The 22,911-nt window shown below is 43.7% G+C and overlaps 1 protein-coding gene across 1 annotated transcript in view; it reads right to left on the bottom strand.

Annotated features, from left to right (window-relative positions):
• The window catches only part of CUBN (cubilin), a 1,794,835-nt gene that overhangs the window by 1,369,845 nt on the left and 402,079 nt on the right, over positions 1-22,911 (bottom strand). Inside the window, exons 19-20 of the mRNA XM_069648353.1 lie at positions 8,194-8,372; positions 4,608-4,773 (exon numbers count right to left, since the gene is read on the bottom strand). Coding sequence (XP_069504454.1) covers positions 4,608-4,773; positions 8,194-8,372 — 345 coding nt within the window. The remainder of the gene's footprint in view (positions 1-4,607; positions 4,774-8,193; positions 8,373-22,911) is intronic.

Genomic DNA, 22,911 nt, shown 5'->3' with positions numbered 1-22,911 from the left:
CCTCGCCCTCTCTGTAATACTCTACCACTATTTAAATCCTACCTGAAAACTCTCCTTCTTTCTGAAGAATCTGTTTCCCAGAGCTATACGCTACTACATTACCCTGTTTTCCTCTTTGCCTACCCTTCATGGACAACCCAACACCAATTTACTGTCACCCCTCCATCCTTAATTCAGCACTTTCTCCACCATCCCATTCTTATGTCATTCTGTCCTGTCCTTGTTCCTAGTTTATGTTTCCACCTTTGCTGCAACATCTGGTTTGTAAGTCACATTCTCTCACCCCATTGTAAAGGACCCATGTCCTCTGCTGTGTTATGAATGGTAAATTCTGTAAGCATTTCTGAACCAAAAATACATTGCTTTACCTGTGATTTTTCTAAATGACAAATATTTTTTTAACAGTTATACTCTCCTATAAATAGAGATCCACTACAAGCTAAATATTTTGCAGATATATACATAAACAGTAAGGTGTCCAAACTAGACAGCACCCAAACGTCGAATACTAAAGAGTAGTTAAAATTGATACAATATGGATTTTTAGGGAAAAGTGGGGAGAAAAAGTGAAGTTCATAAAATAAAACCGGCCTTCGATGAGATAAGACAAACAAGCAAAAGCAAAAGCAATGACTTCACAAATCCATCCTTAATAAGGGATTCATCAAAGTCACAGACAATGAATAAAGGTCACTTAGCTACAGGAGATTTTCAGTAATAACAATGTCTCCCAAAGGCTACCATAGGCAAGCATGGTTATAATCCTTTATGTATCTGTATTGTTGTATACCTCTGTAAAGTACTCTATTTCTTCTCGAGGCTAGGTCCGCGCTCAATAAATACCATACTAATACTACTAATAATAATAATACTAATAATGTTGTGATTTGTAAGTGTGTACTTACAGTGTCTTTGAGTTCAAAGAGAGCAGCCACATATCTCAAGAATGTATCGTGCCCCAAACAAGATTCCTCTACCCAGGTTTGTGGAGACAAATGGACCAAAGGACTGAAAACATGTAGACTGCTTCAATGTAAAGCGTTTTAGGCGTTGTCGAAAAGATTGTTTTATTCAAGATCTCCTCCTCTTATTCACATGAAAAAAATAGATGTACCTGCGAGATGTGGATAGTTACATATGCAGCTGAGAGAAATCCTTCAATAAGTCAAAGTCAATATCACAAACTATCACCATTTCTAGGCCCTTTAACCGCATTGCGTCCAGGGAATGGTTTTCAATGCCACGGAAAACAGGACAGACGGACAATCCCTGTTAAGATGGGATATTGTCACATATAAAATTCTAGGGTCCATACATCTGGAGTATGATTACCAACAAAAGAACTATGTCTGAGTCCCAAAACATTTATTTTGAAGCTCTGAAACGTAAATGAACAATCCCATGATTTCACCATGAACATATGTACTTGTGAATTATAAATCTAACCTATTATTCATTTTCAACAATTGTATCTTAAAATGTATTCCATTTAACTAAAATGATGCAAAGTTTTAATGAAGAAAAGAAACACCACTTAGGTGCCATTGTATCTACTAAAACTGAATAGCACCACATTCTGTTAATTTTGAAATGGTGCATGACCGTGCATGGAAGCCGAGAGTCAACTTGGAGTAGTTATCCCCAACCTCAGGAATTTGTGTCATAAGATAATACGTTGTTGTTTTTGCCACTTTGTGAATCACCTGCCTAATCTTCTGTAACCCAGTTTTTCCAGGCAGTCGAAATCACAGGTTTAAGCTTGTATTAATCAGTATTATGGAAGAGAGCTTCTTTGCGATGTAACAAATAGGATCTCTAGTGCCAGAAAACTGTATTTTATACAGGTTCATTTAAGTCAAAGATGATCAGAAGCTTCATATTTTGTCAACTGACCAAAGTATTTAATCAATTAGAAATCCACAACTTTATAGTAGCAGATGCTAAGCGTCTCAAACCAATTATAACTTGTAGTTAAACAAATATTTCTTTAGCAAATATAACATTTGCCTGGCTTATAATTATAAAAAGTATGAACATGTCTCTGGATGCAGGGCAATACAGAATATAATGGTTTTCATGTTATTAAATTATCACATTTGCATCCAAAGTTAGGGGGACAACTCCATATTCCCATCTACAAGACTAGGAGTGATCCCACAACCTTTTTCAAATCATAAGACTAGGAGTGGATTTCCCTCGCACCTGTTTCAAGGCGCAAGACTAAGAATGGATCACTCACACCTTAGATCACAGGATTAGGGTGTGGGGGTTGATTATAAAACGGATTGCACACAGACAAATAATATTATTAATATTAACCAAAGGACATCGCTGGCTGGCTGGAGTGATGACAGACACCAACTGGAAGAGCTGGGATTTCCATAGAGGCTGTAGAAAGATGATCCCCATTTGAAAGGGGATGAGCACTCCCTATTGGAACCTGGCCACAGAATAGTGTGCAGACCTTGCAGATTGAGGAATTCCAAACTGCAAACTGAGAGGATCCAGGCTGATTCCCAAAAATAGTAAATAACATTTCAAAGGAAGTATAAGCCCCAAAAGTAAAATGTTGTCCCAGGTAGTGCCCTGGAATTGGTTCGCATGGGTACAAAAAGGGGATTCTAGTTTTTAAGCAGCATATAAGATTAAAAGTATTGTGTTTGTCCATTGTAGTTAAGTGGAAAGTGATATTTCATTTCCATAAAGGCAGTGCATTTTTTCATTGAGAAGCCCAGACTTTTTGTGCAACTTAAATGCTGTTTGTTTCTGTAGAATTCTACCTAATTTAAACAGAATCCCTGTGTCCTTTGGCATAGCTGTTCACTTGTGCCATGGTGCAGTCATGAAGCTACATAACCTGTCAAAATATGATTTATAGTTTGTCTCCAGTGGGAGGCTTAGTCATAAAAGGTTTTGTTGGTGGGAGGTAGCTATTTCTACAGCTATTACATAGTAGCTATTTCTACAGCTATTACATAGTTTAAATCAGAACAGAAAATAGTGCATGGACCCATGGAATCCCTTATCCTGAAATGCACATGTGGACCTATGTGAGATGTGAAAGGGCAAGGGTGCTTCTACCATTATACATTGTAATGGATAATATTGTTGCAGCAGCTGCTTCCAGCATCCTTATTGCCATCTCTCATGATTTAGAATCCAAGTTCCAGTGTTCTACTGAAGGATGCCCAAGAGCTCCCCAGATATTCAGGGTGCTGAGCTGGGCGTGCCCTCGGGTTACTAATGAGGGAACCTGCGCTATTCAATCTCTGGGTGGTCTGCCAATCCTGGATAACCAGCCCAGTTACACTCATGGGGTCAGTCAAGGTGAGGATGTGTATTAGGGTATCAGTACGCCGAAGGAGAAAGAAAGTTGAAAGGGGTGGCAAATATGCTGACGGTTTCACAAAATTAGGCTGAACAAGTAGCAAATAATACATTCCTTCCTAATGCTATCAAGATGATTTAGCAAGTTGAGAGTTCTATGTTGTTACTTGATGTAGGTGTTTAATGAATTTTCCAATTTTGATTCCATGATTTTCTGTAGCTCCCACTGCCCTTCCATATTTAGTGGAATTACTCCATTTCTCCAAGTATTCCCCTCTTCCACCACTTCTAACTTTCCCCATACCCCCATATTGTTTTGCACTTACAAAACTGGACGTTGTAATTCATTTTCAAAGTAAGGAGTTTTTGCTCACTTTAATAATATAATTTTCATAGAAACTAAACCACCTAAGAGTACGCTCCATCATCTGGTCCCAGGCCTGTATCTGGCAGGGCTGACCTGCAGAGATCAATGGAATGCATATTATTAATTAGGGCAATAAAAACACTTATTGTTGGTTTGGTTAGACGTGGGTGGAATACAGCATGTAGTGCTGTGTAAAAAACGTTATTAATAGCATTATATCTGGTGGGAGTCCTATTAAGCCATAGAGGTAACAAGGGGTGGTGGGTGCTTAACAGCAGTTTCTCCCTACAACAGAAACCAAAGCCCCCAAAAAGCCACAGAATCCTTGGATGGCTAAAGAGTCGCAGTGGCCTTCTGCTAATCCCAACTCTTGCTAGACATGACACTGCACTACCTAATGTCCTCATGCTGCCAGATTAATTGCTAAGAAGTTGGAAACCCTCACCATCCACTCTAGTAGCTCTGGTAAATGGTGGCCTCTCATTTGAGATATTCTACTGTAGACCTAACATCTCATTAAGCAAATCATGTCATCCCTGCACCATTCTGTGACATTCAGGCAGGGTAGGCCAAGTAAACCTGGCAAAAATTGAATAATAAATTCAAAGAATGACAAACTTTTCATAGCTAAAATGAACCACTATACGGTACAAGTCATTGGCTTGATATATGCCACACTTGTTTTTAATGCAATATAACATTTGACAGATTTTTTTTATTGTTCTGTTGATGAGATTTTCCCCTGGGTAACTTCAACAGTTAACACTTGGATGTCAAATTTCAGTTGGCAAGATTTTTAAAAGTGAATTAAATATAAAATGTGAATTTAGGACCTAGGACAATTTTCTTTCAGAGAAATCCCTAGAAATGATTTAGCAGTATTCTGTCTTGAGGAAATCCCAAGCACTCTTACCTTTGTCCAGAGAATGGAACTGAGCCATGAAGCCATGGTTGGAGGTGGAGCCATCGGTCTGGAACTTGACGAAGAGGAATCTCTGCGTGGACCGGATTGGTGGAGGCAAATCCTGGCCACAATATTTGCCAATTAAGGGAGAATCAATCGAAGAACCATCCCTCACCTGATGGAAATATACATGAGAAAAATGTAAATGCATATTTTGATTCATTCATAGAATGATTTAAAACTTTTATATAGTGTGCAATAGACCGTTGGGGAGAATACATAGTTTAAATCAAAGGAAAGATTAGGGCGTGGGAGTTTAGAAAATTAATTGCCAAGGCATTCTACCCTGTAGAGATAGCCTCAATGGAGGAGGGCTGTGCTGAGGAGCAGCTCTTTAAAGCTCCTCAAAGACCAAATGGGCTGGTAGCAATCACTTTTGCTCACTAGAGAAGCTTGAGAAGTTAGGGATTTAATATTTTTCTGCACTCGGTTTCTCACACACCTTATAAAGGAATTTGTCTTGTAGTGTCCAACATTTCTCTTGGTCAGTGTCAACTGCTTTCTTCTCATTAATATTGGTTAGCTATTGTTTATATTATTCACTCTTCTTCCACTCTTTTTGACTACTGGGATGATGAAGCCCTTCCAATACAGATCAGTATTCTTTTACTTCTGGGTGTATCACTGGGACGTGTAGGAGTAGGTCATTATGTTCATTTTCATTCACTGTAACGAGTATGAGTAGGCCAATCGTGATATTCGCTTTGCTCACTGTAACGAGTATGAGTAGGCCAATCGTGATATTCGCTTTGCTCACTGTAACGAGTATGAGTAGGCCAATCGTGATATTCGCTTTGCTCACTGTAACGAGTATGAGTAGGCCAATCGTGATATTCATCTTTCCTAGTGGGGTGATTATGATCATGCCAGTAATGGTATTCACTCTTCTCCTTTAATTGAATATTACTGATATGAGTAACAATGTCTCGATTAGGATTCTCTTTTTGAGTATCACTGTGCTTAGTATGAACAGTGACTTTGTTACTTTCAGCTCCCCACCGTGTCTCCCGCTCTCCCCCGTTACCTTCTTCTATCGGGGATCACATCATCAGGTTTGCTGTTTGCTCAGGGTGCTTTCCGGCACTTGTCAGTCCGGCTACTACGCTTCTCTTCTTCTCTGAAGTCTGCTCTCTGCATGGGACCTCTGCATGGGACCTCCGGGTAAGCGGTCTCAGCGCTGTTAATGGACTTCCTAGTACATTGGGCTTTGGTCACGCCAATACCTCTCTTTCGCTCGCTCCTAGAAGCTTTTACCTAGTGTTCAGCTTCCCCTCAGTCTCGTTCTCTCACTAGTGAGTTGTTCAGTCTCACACGCCAGCTCTTTCCTTGCATCAGAAGCCTTCTCTTATTCAGCTGTATCTCTCCAGCTGGTTAGAATATCCCAGGCTTCACACTCTTCCTGGTCTTCCCCCCTTATTTTTATGACGCTGCCATGGGTATAATTGGGAGCATCTAAGTCTTTCTTCTTTGCAAGGATTGTATCCTGTACTGATACAAGCCTCTTCCTCGTCTCAGTACTGATTGATTCAAGGATTCAACATGACAATAGCAAATGTGAGTGTGTGATGGTTTATAATTGGGTTGCTTAGAGAGTTCCTGTTCTCTTTTTGGGATGTGTAGTTTGGACTTTCCCAGCGGGGCCTCACAGTTCTTTCTCTCTGTTGCTTGGGTGTTCTGTAGTCTACTCAGTATTAACAGAACATGTTTCTCCATAGTGAAACAATGGTGTTATATCGCAATAACAAACAATATTTAGTTCTTCTTGGTTTCTTTGAACTTTGGCTGTTATTGGTGGGTTGTGGGTGAGTACCATAGGGAGTTTCTCTTTGGAACGGGAGTCACTATCCCCAAGGGGGAGTCTCTCCTGATGAGGTCCCGCTTACCTCTTCCCGTAGGGAGGGTATTTCATAGCAGGCTCACCTCTCTAGCATCACAGGGAAAGGCTGCTGGGGAAAAGTGACGGAATCGTATAATTCGTCACACAACCTAAACTGAGACGGGTGATCTGCTCCCCATTTCCTCCCTGGGTTGCTTGTAGATCCCCTGCTGCTAAATTGCCTCACCCCCCGTCCTTATTCCTTGACATGTGCTCTGCAGAGTAGCCCCCAATAGCCGCCCATTCAAAGGAAAATCAACAACATGACTTACATTTATATTTCCAGATTTCTAAGGCATGTATGGTAGCAAACTTGCTGTATATAAACCTGCACATCAGTGTCTTATTACAATATAGATGTGACATCTCTGCTCACACCTTAACAGCAAAATCGCCATAACTACTGAACTGCAATTACTTCTTACAGTTGAGTTGTTATGTCACAGTGCGAAAGGCAGCTCTCTGAGAGGCTACCAGCCGCCACTTCAACACTATTACTGAACTAGCCTTCTGTGAGAATTCAAAATCATTTGTTGATAAATAAACATGTTATAATTGCATGCTCATTCAATGCACAGATGGCGCTGAGAACAGCGATCTAGCTGGACATTACCACATAATTTAAACTGGATTCTAATGTGATTTTTATTAAACGGGTAAACGATTGTTTGCAACATTTTACAAGCTCCAAATTGTTATGTTTACTCCTACAGTGCAGCTTCTACAGGCTTTCTACATATACACATCTGGATGACACATTGCTTCAGAGAGAGCAATAGACCGAGATCTAAAGAGGAACAAAACTCGGTTGGTAACAGGAATACTCCCAAATGCACACAAAAGGATATTTCACGTCACTTCGCAGCTCTGTGACTTTAAAAAGGCCCCAGGGCCCGCCCATATAGTATATTGTCAATGAATTCCTCAGGGATTAACATTGTCCTTATAACATGCAGTTTGGGATACTTTATCCCTGCTCCCCTTCTAGATATAAAGGCAATTGTTTTCACTACGTTACAAACTGATTCAGAAAGCCCAGGACCAAGACATTGGGGGTCATTAGAAGTTTGCCGGTACCGTTGTTTCCGGACCGGCAAACTACGAGTTCTGCGAGCGGGTGCCCTTCAGCCCGCCAGGTCTGACCTGGTGGGCGGAACGGCACGCGCTCGCAGACCTCGACGAATGGTGCTGGTGTATCGGTCCTCCCCATTCCCATTGAGTGCAATGGGAATGGGGAGTAATATATTCCAGCACCCGACAATGGGTATTTACCAGCACGGCTACCGCCAGAGTCATAATGAGGCCCATTACCTCGTTTAAGTACTCGCCTCACGTTTAGTACTTGGGGTTTAACTAAGAATGATCTTTCCCCTTCTTTGAGTCATGAACTAGTGTATACACTGACATGCTCTATTTGTATGGCTTTGTATGCTTCACTGTGTACTGATTTCCGACTCTCTAGGGAGGGTAGCATTGCTAAATAAATCACAGCAAAGGTACATTTGATCCATGTCAGCCATTTTCTCTGCCTCTGTGCCCTTTTAGGTGAGCATGAGCATTACTATCTGCTATTTGGCAATTATTATTAAACATTTCAGAGAATGATGAGCACTTTTGAAAGTAAAGGGTAGGAAAAGGTGTTATTGTTGCTCCAAGTACCTCCACATAACCAGACGTGCAGCCTGTGGTGTTCTCCAAGTCGAAAGCAGTAAAGGTGAGGATGACGACTTCGCCTTCGGGCTGAGTAAGGATCCACTCACAGGTCTTACCATGGGGGTACGCACTGGGGAAGTGAGGGGAGCGGAGCACGCCCTCTCCAGACTGCGCACCGCCGCAGGCTGCAAAGGAGAAGACAGCAATGAGCGGTTGCACAGGATGGACCATGCAGGTTATTGCATTCTGCAGCTGCAAGTGTGTGTACCTCCCTAATGCTTGCAACTTTATTATATTTTACAAAGACCATGAAATGACATAGGTGTGGTTCTATGTAGCATTTGCAGGTGGTGCAAGCCTGCATTATACATAATGACACTGGATAGTACAGGCAGTTCCAATGGCAGAAAAGATGTGACAGATTGAGCATTAGAGTACATTATTCACATGCCTGGTTGGGGTCGGGATATGTTGTGTGTTGTCTACTATAGTATGGATTATGGTGATTGAAGATGTGATGCGTCCTTTGACACTGATAAGACATTCAATCAAATGAGTGCCACTGGTGCTAACTGTATCAGGAGATTAAAGCCAAGTGTCAATTTCGTTTCAAACAATGGGGTGGATATGAACTCAATTTCTCTGCATGGAATATTTCCCACAAGTGGAAAGCTTACCAGCAAACAGCAGATAAAGATACCACTTTACAGAACATATTCTGCATGCAGGGGAAGATTGATAATCCTGTAAAAATTTACACAGAGTCCACAACGAAATCAACAAGTCAAATTCAACAGCTGTAGACGCCATTTGCATACGCCACCAATACCCCACTTGAAGAACTACTGCACCTTTGCCAAGCACTGTTATGCTCACATTCCTGACAGCCAGAATGTGATCAAACTGCTCTGCATGTGTGCAGGGATGAGCAGTGGCTGAAGCCACACACTACCAGTAAATCGGCAGTGGTCCAAATCATAAAGCTGAAACAGGCACAGCTGGACAGGTGTGCCTCCTTCCCCCCTTTTGGTAACATAAGCCAAGGGCAGGCTCTACTCTTCAGGAAGGGACAGGTGTGCCTCCTTCCCCTCTTTTGGTAACACAGGCCAAGGGCAGGCTGCACGCTTCAGGAAGGGACAGGTGTGCCTCCTTCGCCTCTTTTGGTAACACAGGCCAAGGGCAGGCTGCACGCTTCAGGAAGGGTGTTAGCTGATAACAGTAGCAACTCAAACAGCAAAGTATAGCAATAAAAAATAGGAGAATGGCCAATCAAGGTTCGAATAAATAGGACCATAATAAAACAATGTATATTTTTTAACAGTATTATTATTAAATGCTTATGGCTAGTGAAACAAGCCTGTTACACTAAGTATAAAAAAACATTTACATCTAAACGTAATACATCAATGCTTAAAGCAGAGAAATTAAATTTCATCATAATTAAAATAAGCAACAAGAGTTCGGCCTAAAAAGAAAAAACAAGATTAATTACATTACATATCAACAGGCAGAATTAAAGACCAAATCAAGTGGGAAGTGAGACAAGGTTTTTCTTTGCCCTGAACCAAATGTAATGAGCCGCCACAGTCCTTACAAGCGATTCAGCCCCAAAAATGGACGCCCAAAACTGATCTGAGCAATAAAATGTACACAGCCTTTTTCATATTCCAGTTCTAGTGTTGGACAAGCCGCCAATATATGGCTGGAGGTTTCGATGTTCTGTTTGCAGAACCTGCATATATATACGGTCCTCTAATGGGAGAATGCCGATGTGCAAACACTCATTATGAATCGTGTTAGAGCCGGATTCTGCAATTTTGTCAGAATAGCTACGTGGGGTTTCAGAAAACAATCCCTGATGGGTATACAGCACGTACCTTCTCTGTTTAGCAAGTATCAAAAGGGACTGTGCTCGATCCCATTCAATAGTTCTCATTTTTAGTTTTCGAGGAAACAGCGCCAGATCATGTTCCATGGGGAGGGGCAGATTAATCACATTAAGCTGGGCTGTTACAGTCGCTACCAGTTCCTTATACATTACGTTCGACGACTTCAAGTTAGTGTGGGCCACAGTTAAGCCCAATATATGATAGAGCCTTTGCCACAGCATTCTGTAGACACTTTTAACGAGAGCGTGCACTTGCCCATTTTCCAGAGTGACATAAGGGACTGTATCCCTAGTTCTAACCTTATCACAACAACAGGGGTCCCCCTTGGAAGGTCCAACAGAGAGCGCAGTATTTTTGCCTCCACTTTTTGCAACCAATCAACTGCTTTCTCTGGAAGGGCCTCTAATGCGTATAAGATGCATGGGGTGATACATTTCTTGTATGCCTCCAGCTTAGCCTCAATAGAATGACCCCCACACCTGTCAATTACACCTTTAATGGCCAACCATCTGCGCCCAGCCTTGGGTGTAAGGACCTCAGAATAGTGTGCGAGAGAGCGTGAGGCCCTTATAGGGAGGTCTAGACAGTTATATTTTGTAACTTGCGCGAGATATTTACCACCCATAGCCCAGGAAAAGGAAGTACCACTATATGCCCTTCTTCCTATTGGCATGCTTTTTGTTTTCAGAAGGTTAATCCTGAGACCGTTTGATTGAGCATATAGGTGTGAGGCATCCAAAGAGTGCTGCAGTCCCACAGGTGTCTGGTCAAGGATGACAATGGGCCTCATTACGGGTCTGGCGGTCACCCTGCCAGTAATACCGGCTGGTGGTTTGCCGCCAGACCCGAAAAAATTACTGTCGTCTGGCTTGCCGGTAACACCGGGGCATTACAACCCCGGCGGCCAGTAAATCAGGCGCTGTTAATTCTTTTAATCCGCATAGAGTCGCATAGAACTCTGTGTTAATGGGGAACACGGAAGGACCGGCACCGTTAATAACGGTGCCGGTGCTTCCGTGACGGTCTGCTTACTGTGGCCGCTGTGTCCGGCAGGGTAAAAACTGCCGGGCACAGTGACTCTGGCAAGTGGACCTGTAGTATGCCGGTTCAGAAACAATGGTGCAGGTAAGCTGACTGGCACCGTTGTTGGTGGACCGGCATGCTTGTAATGAGGCGCAATGTCATATGTGTAGGATTGCCACGCTATCTTCTCCACACCAAACTTTGGTGGAAAGTTATGGACAGACATCAATGCCAGGTTTAATTCGCCCACAAAAAGATCATAAAGGAGGGGAGCAAGGACACAGCCTTGTTTGAGGCATCTATTAGTGGGATAACTCAACGAAGTGCACCCCTCCTGAGTATGCCTTACCCTAACCGATGTATACCTGTATGGTAGTTTGATAAAATAAACGAGAGATGGATCGATCCCACAAGCTTCTAGTTTGGACCAAAGTTTTACGCAGGAGACACTAAATGTAACCAACTAATTTGAAAACACTGAAAATCAACATATCTAAGAGAAGCACAGAAAATGCAGACTTCATCTGAAAGGGCACTCTGGATTGAAATGCAGGGCTGTTCGGGCAACAATCACGTGTGCATTTGGGCAATACAGAGGTGAATACGGCTTTAATGGATAGTGTGAGGTTGGCCATACATTTCAGTGAGGAGTGAGGGACACATCGCAGAGTGGAGATATATCGGCTCACTCCTCTCTTCCTCACACGTCTGACTCCATTTGAAGTACTGAGGCGGAGGAAATCAAACACCAGAGCTTTTGCTGGGTAGATGAATTGAACGTACTGATGTCAGTGTGATGAGGATGTGCTGAGAGAGCGAGGGGAGCAGCAGCCGTGGTAGACAAAGTGTGTTTATGGTGTGAAATGTGCCTTCACTGCGATCCAAATAGGAGATCTGGTGAAGAGAAAGTTGTCTCTCCAGGTGAAAACGGCTCGTCTCAATCCTCAGCTGCCCTTAAGGTTGTGAAGGTGTTTCAACACCCTGAGGCATCTTGAACAAGTTGCGAATAGTCAGAGTTTCTTAAATTCTTTTTATGAGCAAACAGCTTGGTGATCTCAAATTCACCAGGGTACATGGACGTTGGCAGTGAAAAAGATGTCTGGTATGTTTTGAAGATGTGGTTGTGGCTGGCTTCTGGCTGTGGGCTCCTCCCTTCCTGTGCTTGCGATCCTTTTTACTACACACACCCTCCCTTCTCTTGCCTATTTATGATGTTGGAGTTGTAAAAGGGCCCATACGTGTGTCCCGGGCAATCTAGGCATAGAAACCCAAGCTACTCATCACTGATGAGGCCCAATGAGGCAAAAACATGGCTGGGGATGCTTGTGGTCTGGTGCAGAGGGATGTGACCAAGCAGTGTGGGCTGTACTGCCCCTTTTGGGGTGGGACCAGGCCTGACTTGCATATGGTCTTTCCCCTTTTGTAATGGCTTGGCAGGTGAAGAATGGTCAGGTGGGTTGCCAAGAGCAATGCTGGTGGTTAACATTAATTCTAAGGGCCCGACTCATGGAATTATTAGCATGGTACAAAGTCACTTTGCCCTGCTAAAAAGTCACTTTCCACTGCCAACACAGGCCATGATTCATGGAACTGTGCAAAATGTGCTTTTGCAGTGCACGGTCAGTGCAAACTCATTTTTGCAGTACAAAGTGACTTTGCACTGACTCAGTACTGCACAAATATACTTTGCAGAGTTCCATGAATCAGGGTGGGTGTTGGCAGTGCAAAGGGACTTTGCACAGTGCTATAAATTCCATGTAACGGGCCGTAAACCTTCCAGCCAGCACCTCATTTGTTTTGCTATTTCCAGTTGTGGCGCCACAGGAGCATTCTTAAACATGCAGACAGTATTGTGTTTCCATCTACTTCTCCCAGAGTCCTTTCTTCCGCTTCAAGTGTGGCTAGATTTGGATTTTAAGAAATCCATTTGCTGCTTTGGCTTCCGTGTTAATCTGTGATTTGAGAGACAGCAGAAGACTACATGTTGTCTAAAGTAATCCGTTGCTTACATTTGTAGTGTCAAAGAAATCACCGTTTATCTGACATTGCTACAATGGAATTATCTTTACTTTGGAAAAAAGTGGATTGATGTTGAACCATTGAGGCATGGAATTGTATAATTCCTCCCCCGAAAAATGGACCAGCGCTGTTCCCCTTGCATTTTGTAGGGGCGCACTCGTTAAACAGTGTTACACCACAGCAAACGTCAGAGAACATAAATCAAAGTAACTGTCCCTAAATATATGCACGTTTTCATGCGGATTCTGGGATTGTGTGGCCCCTCCTACTGTAAAATCACTCCCCTCTGCACAGCGGGATATATGGATGGCCAACCACACGTCGTTTTCTGGTTTACTTTAGCTTAAGTAAGATTTGAACATCCGAGGGACAACGCTCAAGACCTCCTGCGAGCAGGCAAAGACACGTTAGGCAAACACTCAAGATCACAGACTGGGAGGTAGAACCCAATGATGGCTGGCGCAATCAGCTGTGTATTTACACGTTCACATCTGGTATGCTATGGAAGTATCTGCACAGAGACCACCAGGGGCGTGGCCTTGAAGCACTGAGTTCCATTTGGTAGTGCATTGCGGCACTGTAGTCTAAGACATCCCGTCCACTGCATGCATAATGACAGAGTGATCACAACATTAAGAGACTGGCAGTCCAGTGATGTTCACAATACACTTTATGTGTGGCATTGCCATGTGTACAGAGGCACATTGTCCCCTGTACTTCCAATGACTCAACACACTTGTAGTTAGTTCCACCCTCGAGACAGAGTGCCCGAGTTCTATATCAGCCACTCTGCAAGAACGTTTGTGCCAGTTATTTGATGATGCATATTTATGTATTTAGTCATTCGTCTTATATAGGAAAATAGGTGCATACTGGATTTCTGCAGACAATCCTAATAGCAATATCTTGTTTAATTTAGCGCTTCGGCACCCCTGTGTTTCTGGACAACCAGTAAAAGATGGAATAGAGTACCCTAAAGGATGGAGATGACCTGAGATAGACACAGAAGCGGGTTACCTGAAGTACGGGATGGAGTTCATCAGAAGCTAGCGGCTAAACCCGGGAGTGTGGAGAGTCAGTGCAGGGCTATCTTTGCCTACAACTACCACTGATTAGTGAGACTAGCATGTGCCTCGTATAAACGTTTGGCAACTAATGAAGCTCAGACTCAGACTACAATGAGCTCTTAAAGACAAGAGTGGTTTCATCACTAGAGCCGTTTTACTCATTTAAGGAAAGAAATCTCTGGGTGGCAGGAATATACAGTATGTCATATATTCCACACATGATCCATTAAACTGGGGTACTGCATTTTTTAATGATATTTTTATTGGTTTTTTACACATGTGGTGTTTCTAAACAACATAACAGAATCAACCAACCCCCAAACCCCACCCCCCGACCAGGAAGTGACGGCTTTGCACATCTTCTCTGGGAAGATTCTCGCATGCTTCACCGAAACAGGTCCAATATCCTTATTTTGTGTGGGCACCATTGTTCCTGGTAGTCTGATTGGAGGTACTCCAGAACCAGGCCCCAATCGTTTCCGAACGTTTTGTGTGCTCCTTGAATATTATATGTCAATAGTGCCATGGCCATATGAGACCACACCCTTCTCGTCCAGGCCACTGCTAGTGGTGGGGATTTTTGTTTTCAATTGTATGCTATTTCCAACCATGCCCCTATCAAGAGGCCCATGAAGTTCCTTTTCTGTATAATACTCAATAGTTTATCCCTGGAATCCCAGAGTCCCCCCAACCACACCTTGTCTCCTATGTGTTCTAGTCCTGGGAACATTTTTTTCATTTGAGCTTTAATCTCTTCCCAGAAAGGACTCAGCTTTGGGCATTCCCACCAGATATGTCACCAGTCCCCTTTCCCTCCGCATTCCCTGCAGCATCTATCTGTGGAGTTCGGGTACATCGTGTGCAGTCTCTCCGGGGTATAATGCCATTGCAGCATCACTTTTGTACACATTTCTCTGGTTTGGATGGCTCTCATCAGTTTAGGTATCATGCGCCATAAGTATACCCTTCGTTCCCTAGGTAGTGTGTATGCCAGGGTTTTCTCCCACCTTTTCATGTAATGCCACGTGATTGGTTCTGCTAGCGCGTTTACAAATTTGTAAGTATTAGAGGCGAAGTTGTGCATGCCTGTGTGTGTCATGATGTATGTTTCGAAAGGAGTCAGGTCCCTAGACGCTGCTTGTTATATGCGGGGTGAACTCAGCCAATGGTGGAGTTGTTCATATTTGTAGCGGTCTAGGGAAGTTAAGTTCAGCAATGCTGCGCAGTCCTCAAATGATCTTATCTGCCGATCTTGATGCATGTCTCCTAACATCTTGCACCCTGCCTCCTCCCATTTCCGGAATGCTCCCCTTTCCATTCCTGGTGGGAATTCTGGGTTACCGAACAATGGCATAAATGGGGCTGGATCTTTTGTAAATGTTTCTTTTTTAATAGAATCATCCCACACCCCCAATGCTGCCTTCATTATCTCACTGATGTGTATTAACGTGCCTGAATCTTCTGTTGATCCATAACAGATGTCTGGTGGGGGTAGTTGCTACTGCCCTATCCTGCGCTTCCCAGATTTTTTCTCCATTTTCCGGAATCCATTCTTTCAGCACCCAAAGCTGGGCGGCTTCATAGTATTTCTTAAAATGTGGTAAGGCACACCCCTCCTCCCTTCTGTGAGCCGTCAGGACCGTACTTGAGATTTTTGGGGTTTTGTTCTGCCATACGTAGTTAGAAACCATCTTGGTAAGAGATCTAAAGAACGCTGGGGGAAGCCTTATTGGGAGGGCTTGGAATAGATACATTAATTTTGGGAGAGTTGACATTTTTACCGCTGTTATCCTGCCCCACCATGATGTAGTCAGCGGGTTCCAACTTAACAGGTCTTTTTTAATCTTAGCTAAGAGTTCTGGGTAGTTATGTGCATATAGGTCTTCCATTTTCCCCTTGAGTGTGATTCCCAGATACTAGATTCCGTAGTTGCAATTTTCAATTGCAGTGTCGATGCGGTTGCTCGGATTTCTTCTGTGTTCCCCGCCAGGATCAGAATTTCCGATTTTTGCCTATTTATTTTTAGCCCAGAGACTTCCCCAAAGGTTTCTATTACATCTATTAAGGGCGGGAGCGATTTCTTTGGGTAATGCATTTAAGGGAAAACACAAACAAAACAGGATTTCAATCACCCAGCAAGGCTGAACATTTTAGAAACCTTTAACTGGAATCCTCTCCTCTATCATCTATGACTGCTTGTCTGCTATTCAGTCTTGGTGCACCTCCAATGATCTCTTTCTTAATGCCAGTAAGACCGGGATCCTTCCTATCAGGACACCTGCTCCCCGTTTCCCTCCTGCACTTTGGCCATCCTCTATGGGCTCAACTCCCTCTCCTTCCACTGAGCCAGAAACCTTGGGGTAATCTCCTTTACTCCTCACATCTTGGACCCTTCCAAGAAGGCCCGCTTTCAACTTCACCTCCCTAGGGGCATTCCCCATTTCCTCACCTCCCCCCAAAGCTCTAGCCCTTTCCAGGCTGGACTACTGTAACAGCTTTTGCCTCAATCTGGCACTTTCTTCACTCTGTCCTCTTCAATATAATCCAGAATAGGGCTGTGAGACTGATCCTTGGTCTCAAGCCCTGGGATTGTATATCTACATCTCTAAAATCTCTCCACTGACTCTCGGTTGGGATCAAATTCAAGACCCTTTGCATCATCCACAAGGCTGTCTGGGGCCTGGGACCACGCTACCTGCAAATCTCTCTCACTAAATACTCTCCTTCCAGATCCCTTTCATCTTCCGTCTCCAATGCTCTGCTGATCAAATGCTTGTCCAAGCAGAGAGCTGTGGGCAGATCTCTCTACTCAGCTGGCTCCCTCCTATGGAACAGCCTCCCTCTCTCTCTCTTGAACCGGACCTCTTCAAATTCCACAAACAACTCAAGACATTTTTCTTCTGCTCCTCCTGCCCTCCCCGCCTCCCATGCTAACCATCCCTTCTGTCGCTGAGATGTATGCCCTGGGTCCTCAAGAGTCCAATAGGGTCATGGCCTTCTGCCCAATCGTCCCCAGCACACACCCCTGCGCTGCCCTCTGGGCACACAATCGCCTGTTGGGTGGTTTACCTCCGCTGTGCACTACATTTTGGGTGGTAGATCTCCCTCTCCGCCTGGGATGTCTCTGCCCATGCACGTACCTGTTGCTTCCCCATCAGGCACCTCTGGCACTTCCTCCCCCTTGGGGATCCTAATAGCACTTACCCTCATCCCACCTCCCCTTTTTTTCCTTTTTCTTTCACTGCACTTGCACGCTCCGAATCTCACAAAGCCTAGTAGGACTGCAAGTCAGTTTCTATTTATTCATAGGCAATTTCATTGTTTATTTGCTACCTTGTTCCCTACCTTTGTACATTGTGGCGCTTTGAACCACTGTCTTGTTGTATAAGCGCCTTATAAATATCCAATAAATAAATAAATAAAGTCCAGGGAAATCAAGGAATGCTTTCATAGTGGCGCTGAGTTAGTATTTGATCCGAACCTCCCAAGTTCCAAATCAGTGGTCTAACCAGAGGGAAGGGGGAGCCTTTTGGGTTTTGTGTGTCCTCCGGTTTCTTTTACCCACATACATTGCCTAGAAGTTCTAACCCTCCCCTTCAGTGGTATTAAGGAAAATCTTGATGATGGGTGAGTACTGCCTTCCCTTACACACCCGTGAGGAGCTATCGCTGAAAAGCCATCGCTAGTGCTGCGGTCTGGACAAGTAATGGCACAAGCATCGCCTGTAAAGGTGTTAGCAGAGCATACTACATATATTTGCCACAATACAGATGATTACCCATGGTGCACTGCAATCATTATGCAAAGACATCAGCGATGTCCATCTTTTGTACAGGGAACACCTGTATTATTTATTAATATCAAGGTATTTATTGAACGCAGGCCTAGTTTCGGGAAGCAACAGAACGCTTTGCAATCATAGGGGGAAGACCACAGTGGGGGAATTAGAGAAAGGGAGCAGGAGCTAACAACAGAGGAAGGTGGGCAATTGGCAGCAAGGGATCTACAAGCAACAGGGGAAGATACTTTGGGGAGCAGATCACAAATCTCTCGGTAGTGCCAAGATCACCCTGGACACTTTGGAGAGCGCAACGGGTGTCCCTATTCAATTACACCTCCTGGGCATTTATGGAGAAGGAAGACCTAGGGTAATACGGAGAGGGAGAAGCCCCACATAGCACTGTTACACACAGATAGCATCTGGTGCTTGCAGTTCCAATGAAGCAATTCACAACAAAGACTAACACGGACATATGGGGAAATAGGCCACCACATTAGCTCACATGAGAGTCATTATACAAAATAAAGGTTTGCTAGAACTTGACTGTGACTCACCGAATTAAACTCCCCCCCACTGCCAACACTCAGTGAGCAACACCCAGAATGAATAATGGGGATGGGGACACTTTCCCTTGATTACCACACGCACTTTGCCACTTTTAACACTGGCTCTACCCTCTCCTATGTCTGCCAGTAAAGTCTAAGAGAAATACAAATAGTTAGAGCTAAGATGTCCTCTTTTTTAGGGGGCTGTGTGGCTGAGGACAGATTTAGACAAGTACAGAACAGTGCCACAACAAACAGCTACCCACCTATACACGCATTAGATGTGCTTGGTTGTAAACAGTGCTACTTAACATGTCGGTCAATAGATCCGGGCATAGAGAATAGAGATGAACATTTTAATCAATATATATAAAAACATTTGGAACATTTTCCATGTAGGACAATAGACAAAAATGCATTTTGATAACGAACAAAGAACAAATATCACATAAAAAACAAACTCATGTAACGGTCATGTTTTTCAATAATTGAACGGAACCACAAATTTCATTGAGTGGCAACATTGTGATGTTAGTACTAATGTGTGGTGAACACATAATGATTTTTATAATCTTTAAATGATAATTGCTAGTCCTAGACTCCGTCTAACATCACAATGTTGCCACTCTATGAAATTTGTGGTTCCGTTCAATTATTGAAAAACATGACCGTCACATGAGTGTGTTTTTTATGTGATATTTGTTCTTTGTTCGTTATCAAAATGCATTTTTGTCTATTGTCTTACATGGAAAATGTTCCAAATGTTTTTATATATATTGATTAATATGTTCATCTCTATTCTCTATGCCTGGATCTATTGACCGACATGTTAAGTAGCACTGTTTACAACCAAGCACATCTAATGCGTGTATAGTGGGTAGCTGTTTGTTGTGGCACTGTTCTGTTACTTGCCAGTAAAGTCTGTCCAATCCACTGGCACTCAGGATTACTCGCGCATTCTCCCCATGGAAGTGCCATCCCGAGTTTCAGTGAGCCATACAAACTCCATATTTTAGAGATATCTGAACTTATCCGCTGTGGAGCTTCTTCCTCCGATCTAAGAGGAGGGAGCACCCGGATTTTTGGAATAAAAAACTCCTAGTCTGGAGCCATTTTAGTGGTTACCTTTACCAGAACCTTGGTATATAGAGAGATCACAGGGCCCTTTCAACACGCAGCGCACAGGTCACCCCTGGTAATGTGACCTCAAACAAGTATTAAAAACCTGTGCGGACGGCTTTAGAGGAATGAGGTAGTCATAACATCTAGTACATCAGTTTTATTAGTATATCATGTAAAATTTCAATACATCCATTAGTTCATATAAATTCATCCATAACATAGCAGTATGTACAGGAACACCTGCTCTTTCAGACTTTACTGCAAAAACCTCTTCAGACCGATAATCCTGTCAGGGCAACTGTTAAAGGCTCTTTTCCGATTGGTTCTAATAATTGACTGGCAGGCCCGTCTGCGTAGATATGATATGATGTTATATGATATGATATGATATGATAGGATATGATAAGTCATTTATAACGTGCCTGTACACAAGTGTTTCTAGGTGCGATAAGACAAAGGAGGGAAGACAGAGGGAAGACAACACAAATTATCTTACTAGGCCTTGTGACATTCAGATCGTGCAAGTGCAAGAACAGGAAGCGCAAGGGTAAAGAGTGGGGGAGGGGCGTGCCAGGGAGAGGGACGGTGAAAAACAGGGCAGCAATGCTCTGAGTAAGTGCAGCACAGAGGCAGCCCAGCTCTGGTTAAGTGAAGGGGTACGACGTCCTTTCATCGGCGGATTTTCAAAAGCCTGCCACATCAACATGCACTAATGTTCATCCATTTTTTTGAGGGAGTGGGAGAGGGCAGATAAGGGTTTGGGGGTTAGGGAATAGGTAAAATAGGTGGGGATGAAAAATATGTGATGAACATTTCTATGTTGAAATGCCAGGGTTTGAAAATTCCGGCGATGAAATCACATGGAACTGTGCAAGGCGGCAAGGGACTGTAGAGGTTACAGTTACAGCCTCTAAGTGTGTGGAAGGCCCGGAGGCAGTTCCGGGCTGACTGATCAAGAGAGAGCCTCGTACCCAGTGAGACTCTGAGGGTAGCCAAGCAACCAGTCGGTGCAGCAGACAGGTAGATCAGGTAAGTCAGCAAGGGAGGGAGAGAGAAAGCAGAGGAGAAGAGGGTAGGAACCTCTACATCACTTGTTAAGGCACAGGCTGATTAGCAGCCCTGACTTTCATGCAGAATCCATTTACTTGAGCTTCAGGAGGTTCGATGGAAGTCTGTTACAATGGGATCTAAAAGGATTGGGACGCTTCAGTGGTGAAGAGGGTGATTGGAATTTGGGACGGCTACTTATGGTTCTTGTGGATAGCAAATCATGTGTTTGTACATGTGGATCATCATGGATGTTTCACTGTGCACATTATAGCTGAAGTACACAATAAGTATATGCAGTGTAGAATTTAGAGGCGGAGGAGTATGGTTGGATTTCACGTGTGATGGCCTCCCAAATGCAACATGCGCTGAGTGTTGGGTGTGAGAAGGCGGGGAAGGCCCCTGAAGGAGAAACAGTCCTTAATACCACTCTCAGAGTTTGGGCTAGCATGATGAAAAGAAAAATGTAGACTACAGAGTAAAGAAGAAAAACAAGGCAAAACCTTGAGTTGCTTTCTTGATGGCAAGATAGATAGGCCTGTTTGCATCATATATAAGAACAGCCCAAGAAACATCACTGAAGCTTAATCTCGCAGTACTAAAGCCTTGACTGAAGACAGTGCCGTTGCTGACATTTTCCAGAGCGAGAACCTCACCCTGAAGCTCTCATTATACAAGCCTCGTTTTTCTACTTGGGCTGATTTACATAACTGTGGTGGGGGTGTATATTAAAGTTGTTGTGTTAAATTGTATTTTTGTGTTACTTGGTCTCAGTGGGGCTCAAACGAACAGGTGATAACTGCAAACAAAAATGTAAGATGGCAAGGGGTGAGATATTCCATTCATCATGTGTTTTTTAAATAAGCTTTCATTTGTTGTTGATGTTTGCTCAGCATTTAAAAATGTGTTAGCATTCATTTGTTGTTGATGTTTGCTCAGCATTTAAAAATGTGTTAGCCGACATACCAGACAATTGAATCGGTTCTGGATCACGCCCTGTCGATGCGCACTGCACGGCAAATGAAGTTCAGCTCCTGGTAGCACACCACATTGGTGATGAGTAAAGAAAAGGAGGCTGAGATTCGATTGTGCATTAGCGTAGCATTTGCATAAGGAAAAATGACGGACAAGTACACTGGCTAGTACGCCCCATTGACCTGAAATGACAGGCCCTCGCCACGATGGAGCCCTAAATAAGGACAAAGAGACATTACTGGTATGTGTGACCCTCCCATGTGTATTGCCCTTTTAAGAAGTGTGCCCCTCCCAAGTGTATTGCCCTTTTCAGAAGTGTGCCCCTCCCAAGTGTATTACCCTTTTAAGAAGTGTGCCCCTCCCAAGTGTATTGCCCTTTTAAGATGGGCCATCACTTTGCATTGACCCGAGCGAATAAAAGGAGCAACTGCAGGCACATGCAACAGAACGGCTGCAGACTCCAACAATGGAAGTCGTTGTCTCTGTCTCTCACTTTGATCACCCTGTGATCACGCTGCCAGCATCCAATGTGCCCCTGGCACCCAGGCCGTGTCCCCATGGCTTCAAAGGGCCCTGCCCCAACACAAGTAAGTACGAGAGACCCCGGCAAATCAACATGGTGCCGGGTCCCCGAGCACCTGTGAGGCTGGCCGTGTGACCGCAGCCGGCCCCACAATAATTACCTCCCACTATTATTAGTATTAGCCCCTGGTGGTAGCTGAGTTCATGACGCAGCGAGGAGAACCCTTAGATAAAAAAAATAAGGAGAAAAGGCAATGCAAGATGGGGAGATGACCAAGGGTCAGATCCACACAGCAGAGCACGGAAAGTGGGCCATTACTGCCAGATTCTCCAGAGGTCCCTGCATTCCGATTGGTTCAAAGTGGAGACCAGTGTGCTAAAGGAAGTTCTTTTGTTTTTGAGACAATCATGGTAGGTTTTGCAGGCAGTACCATAAATCAATGATCCGCTAGACAGTGCTGGCGACCCGGGAGACGTTATCGGCATATATGGCCCACAAAGTTTACCATTAGCACCTCCAGGATACTAATGAGTTGTTTGATGAAAGTGTATCACACCCTTTTTCCTCCACAAAAAATTACAAACAGGATGTTGGCCAGGAAAACAGGCCTGGGAGCTGCAGGAAGCATCCCTTATTTACATTTCCAGGGGCCTGTGAGAGACATCAGCAGAGCGAATGGCAGCAGAGAAGAGGTAAGTGGAATGTAAGTTGAATTTAAAATAGTAATACAAAT

Source organism: Ambystoma mexicanum, chromosome 2q (assembly GCF_040938575.1).
Source record: "Ambystoma mexicanum isolate Mex_15411 chromosome 2q, UKY_AmexF1_1, whole genome shotgun sequence".
NCBI classification, from domain to species: Eukaryota; Metazoa; Chordata; class Amphibia; order Caudata; family Ambystomatidae; genus Ambystoma; species Ambystoma mexicanum.
Note: the sequence above shows the minus strand (reverse complement) of the source record. Positions and strands in the feature narration are given on the sequence as shown.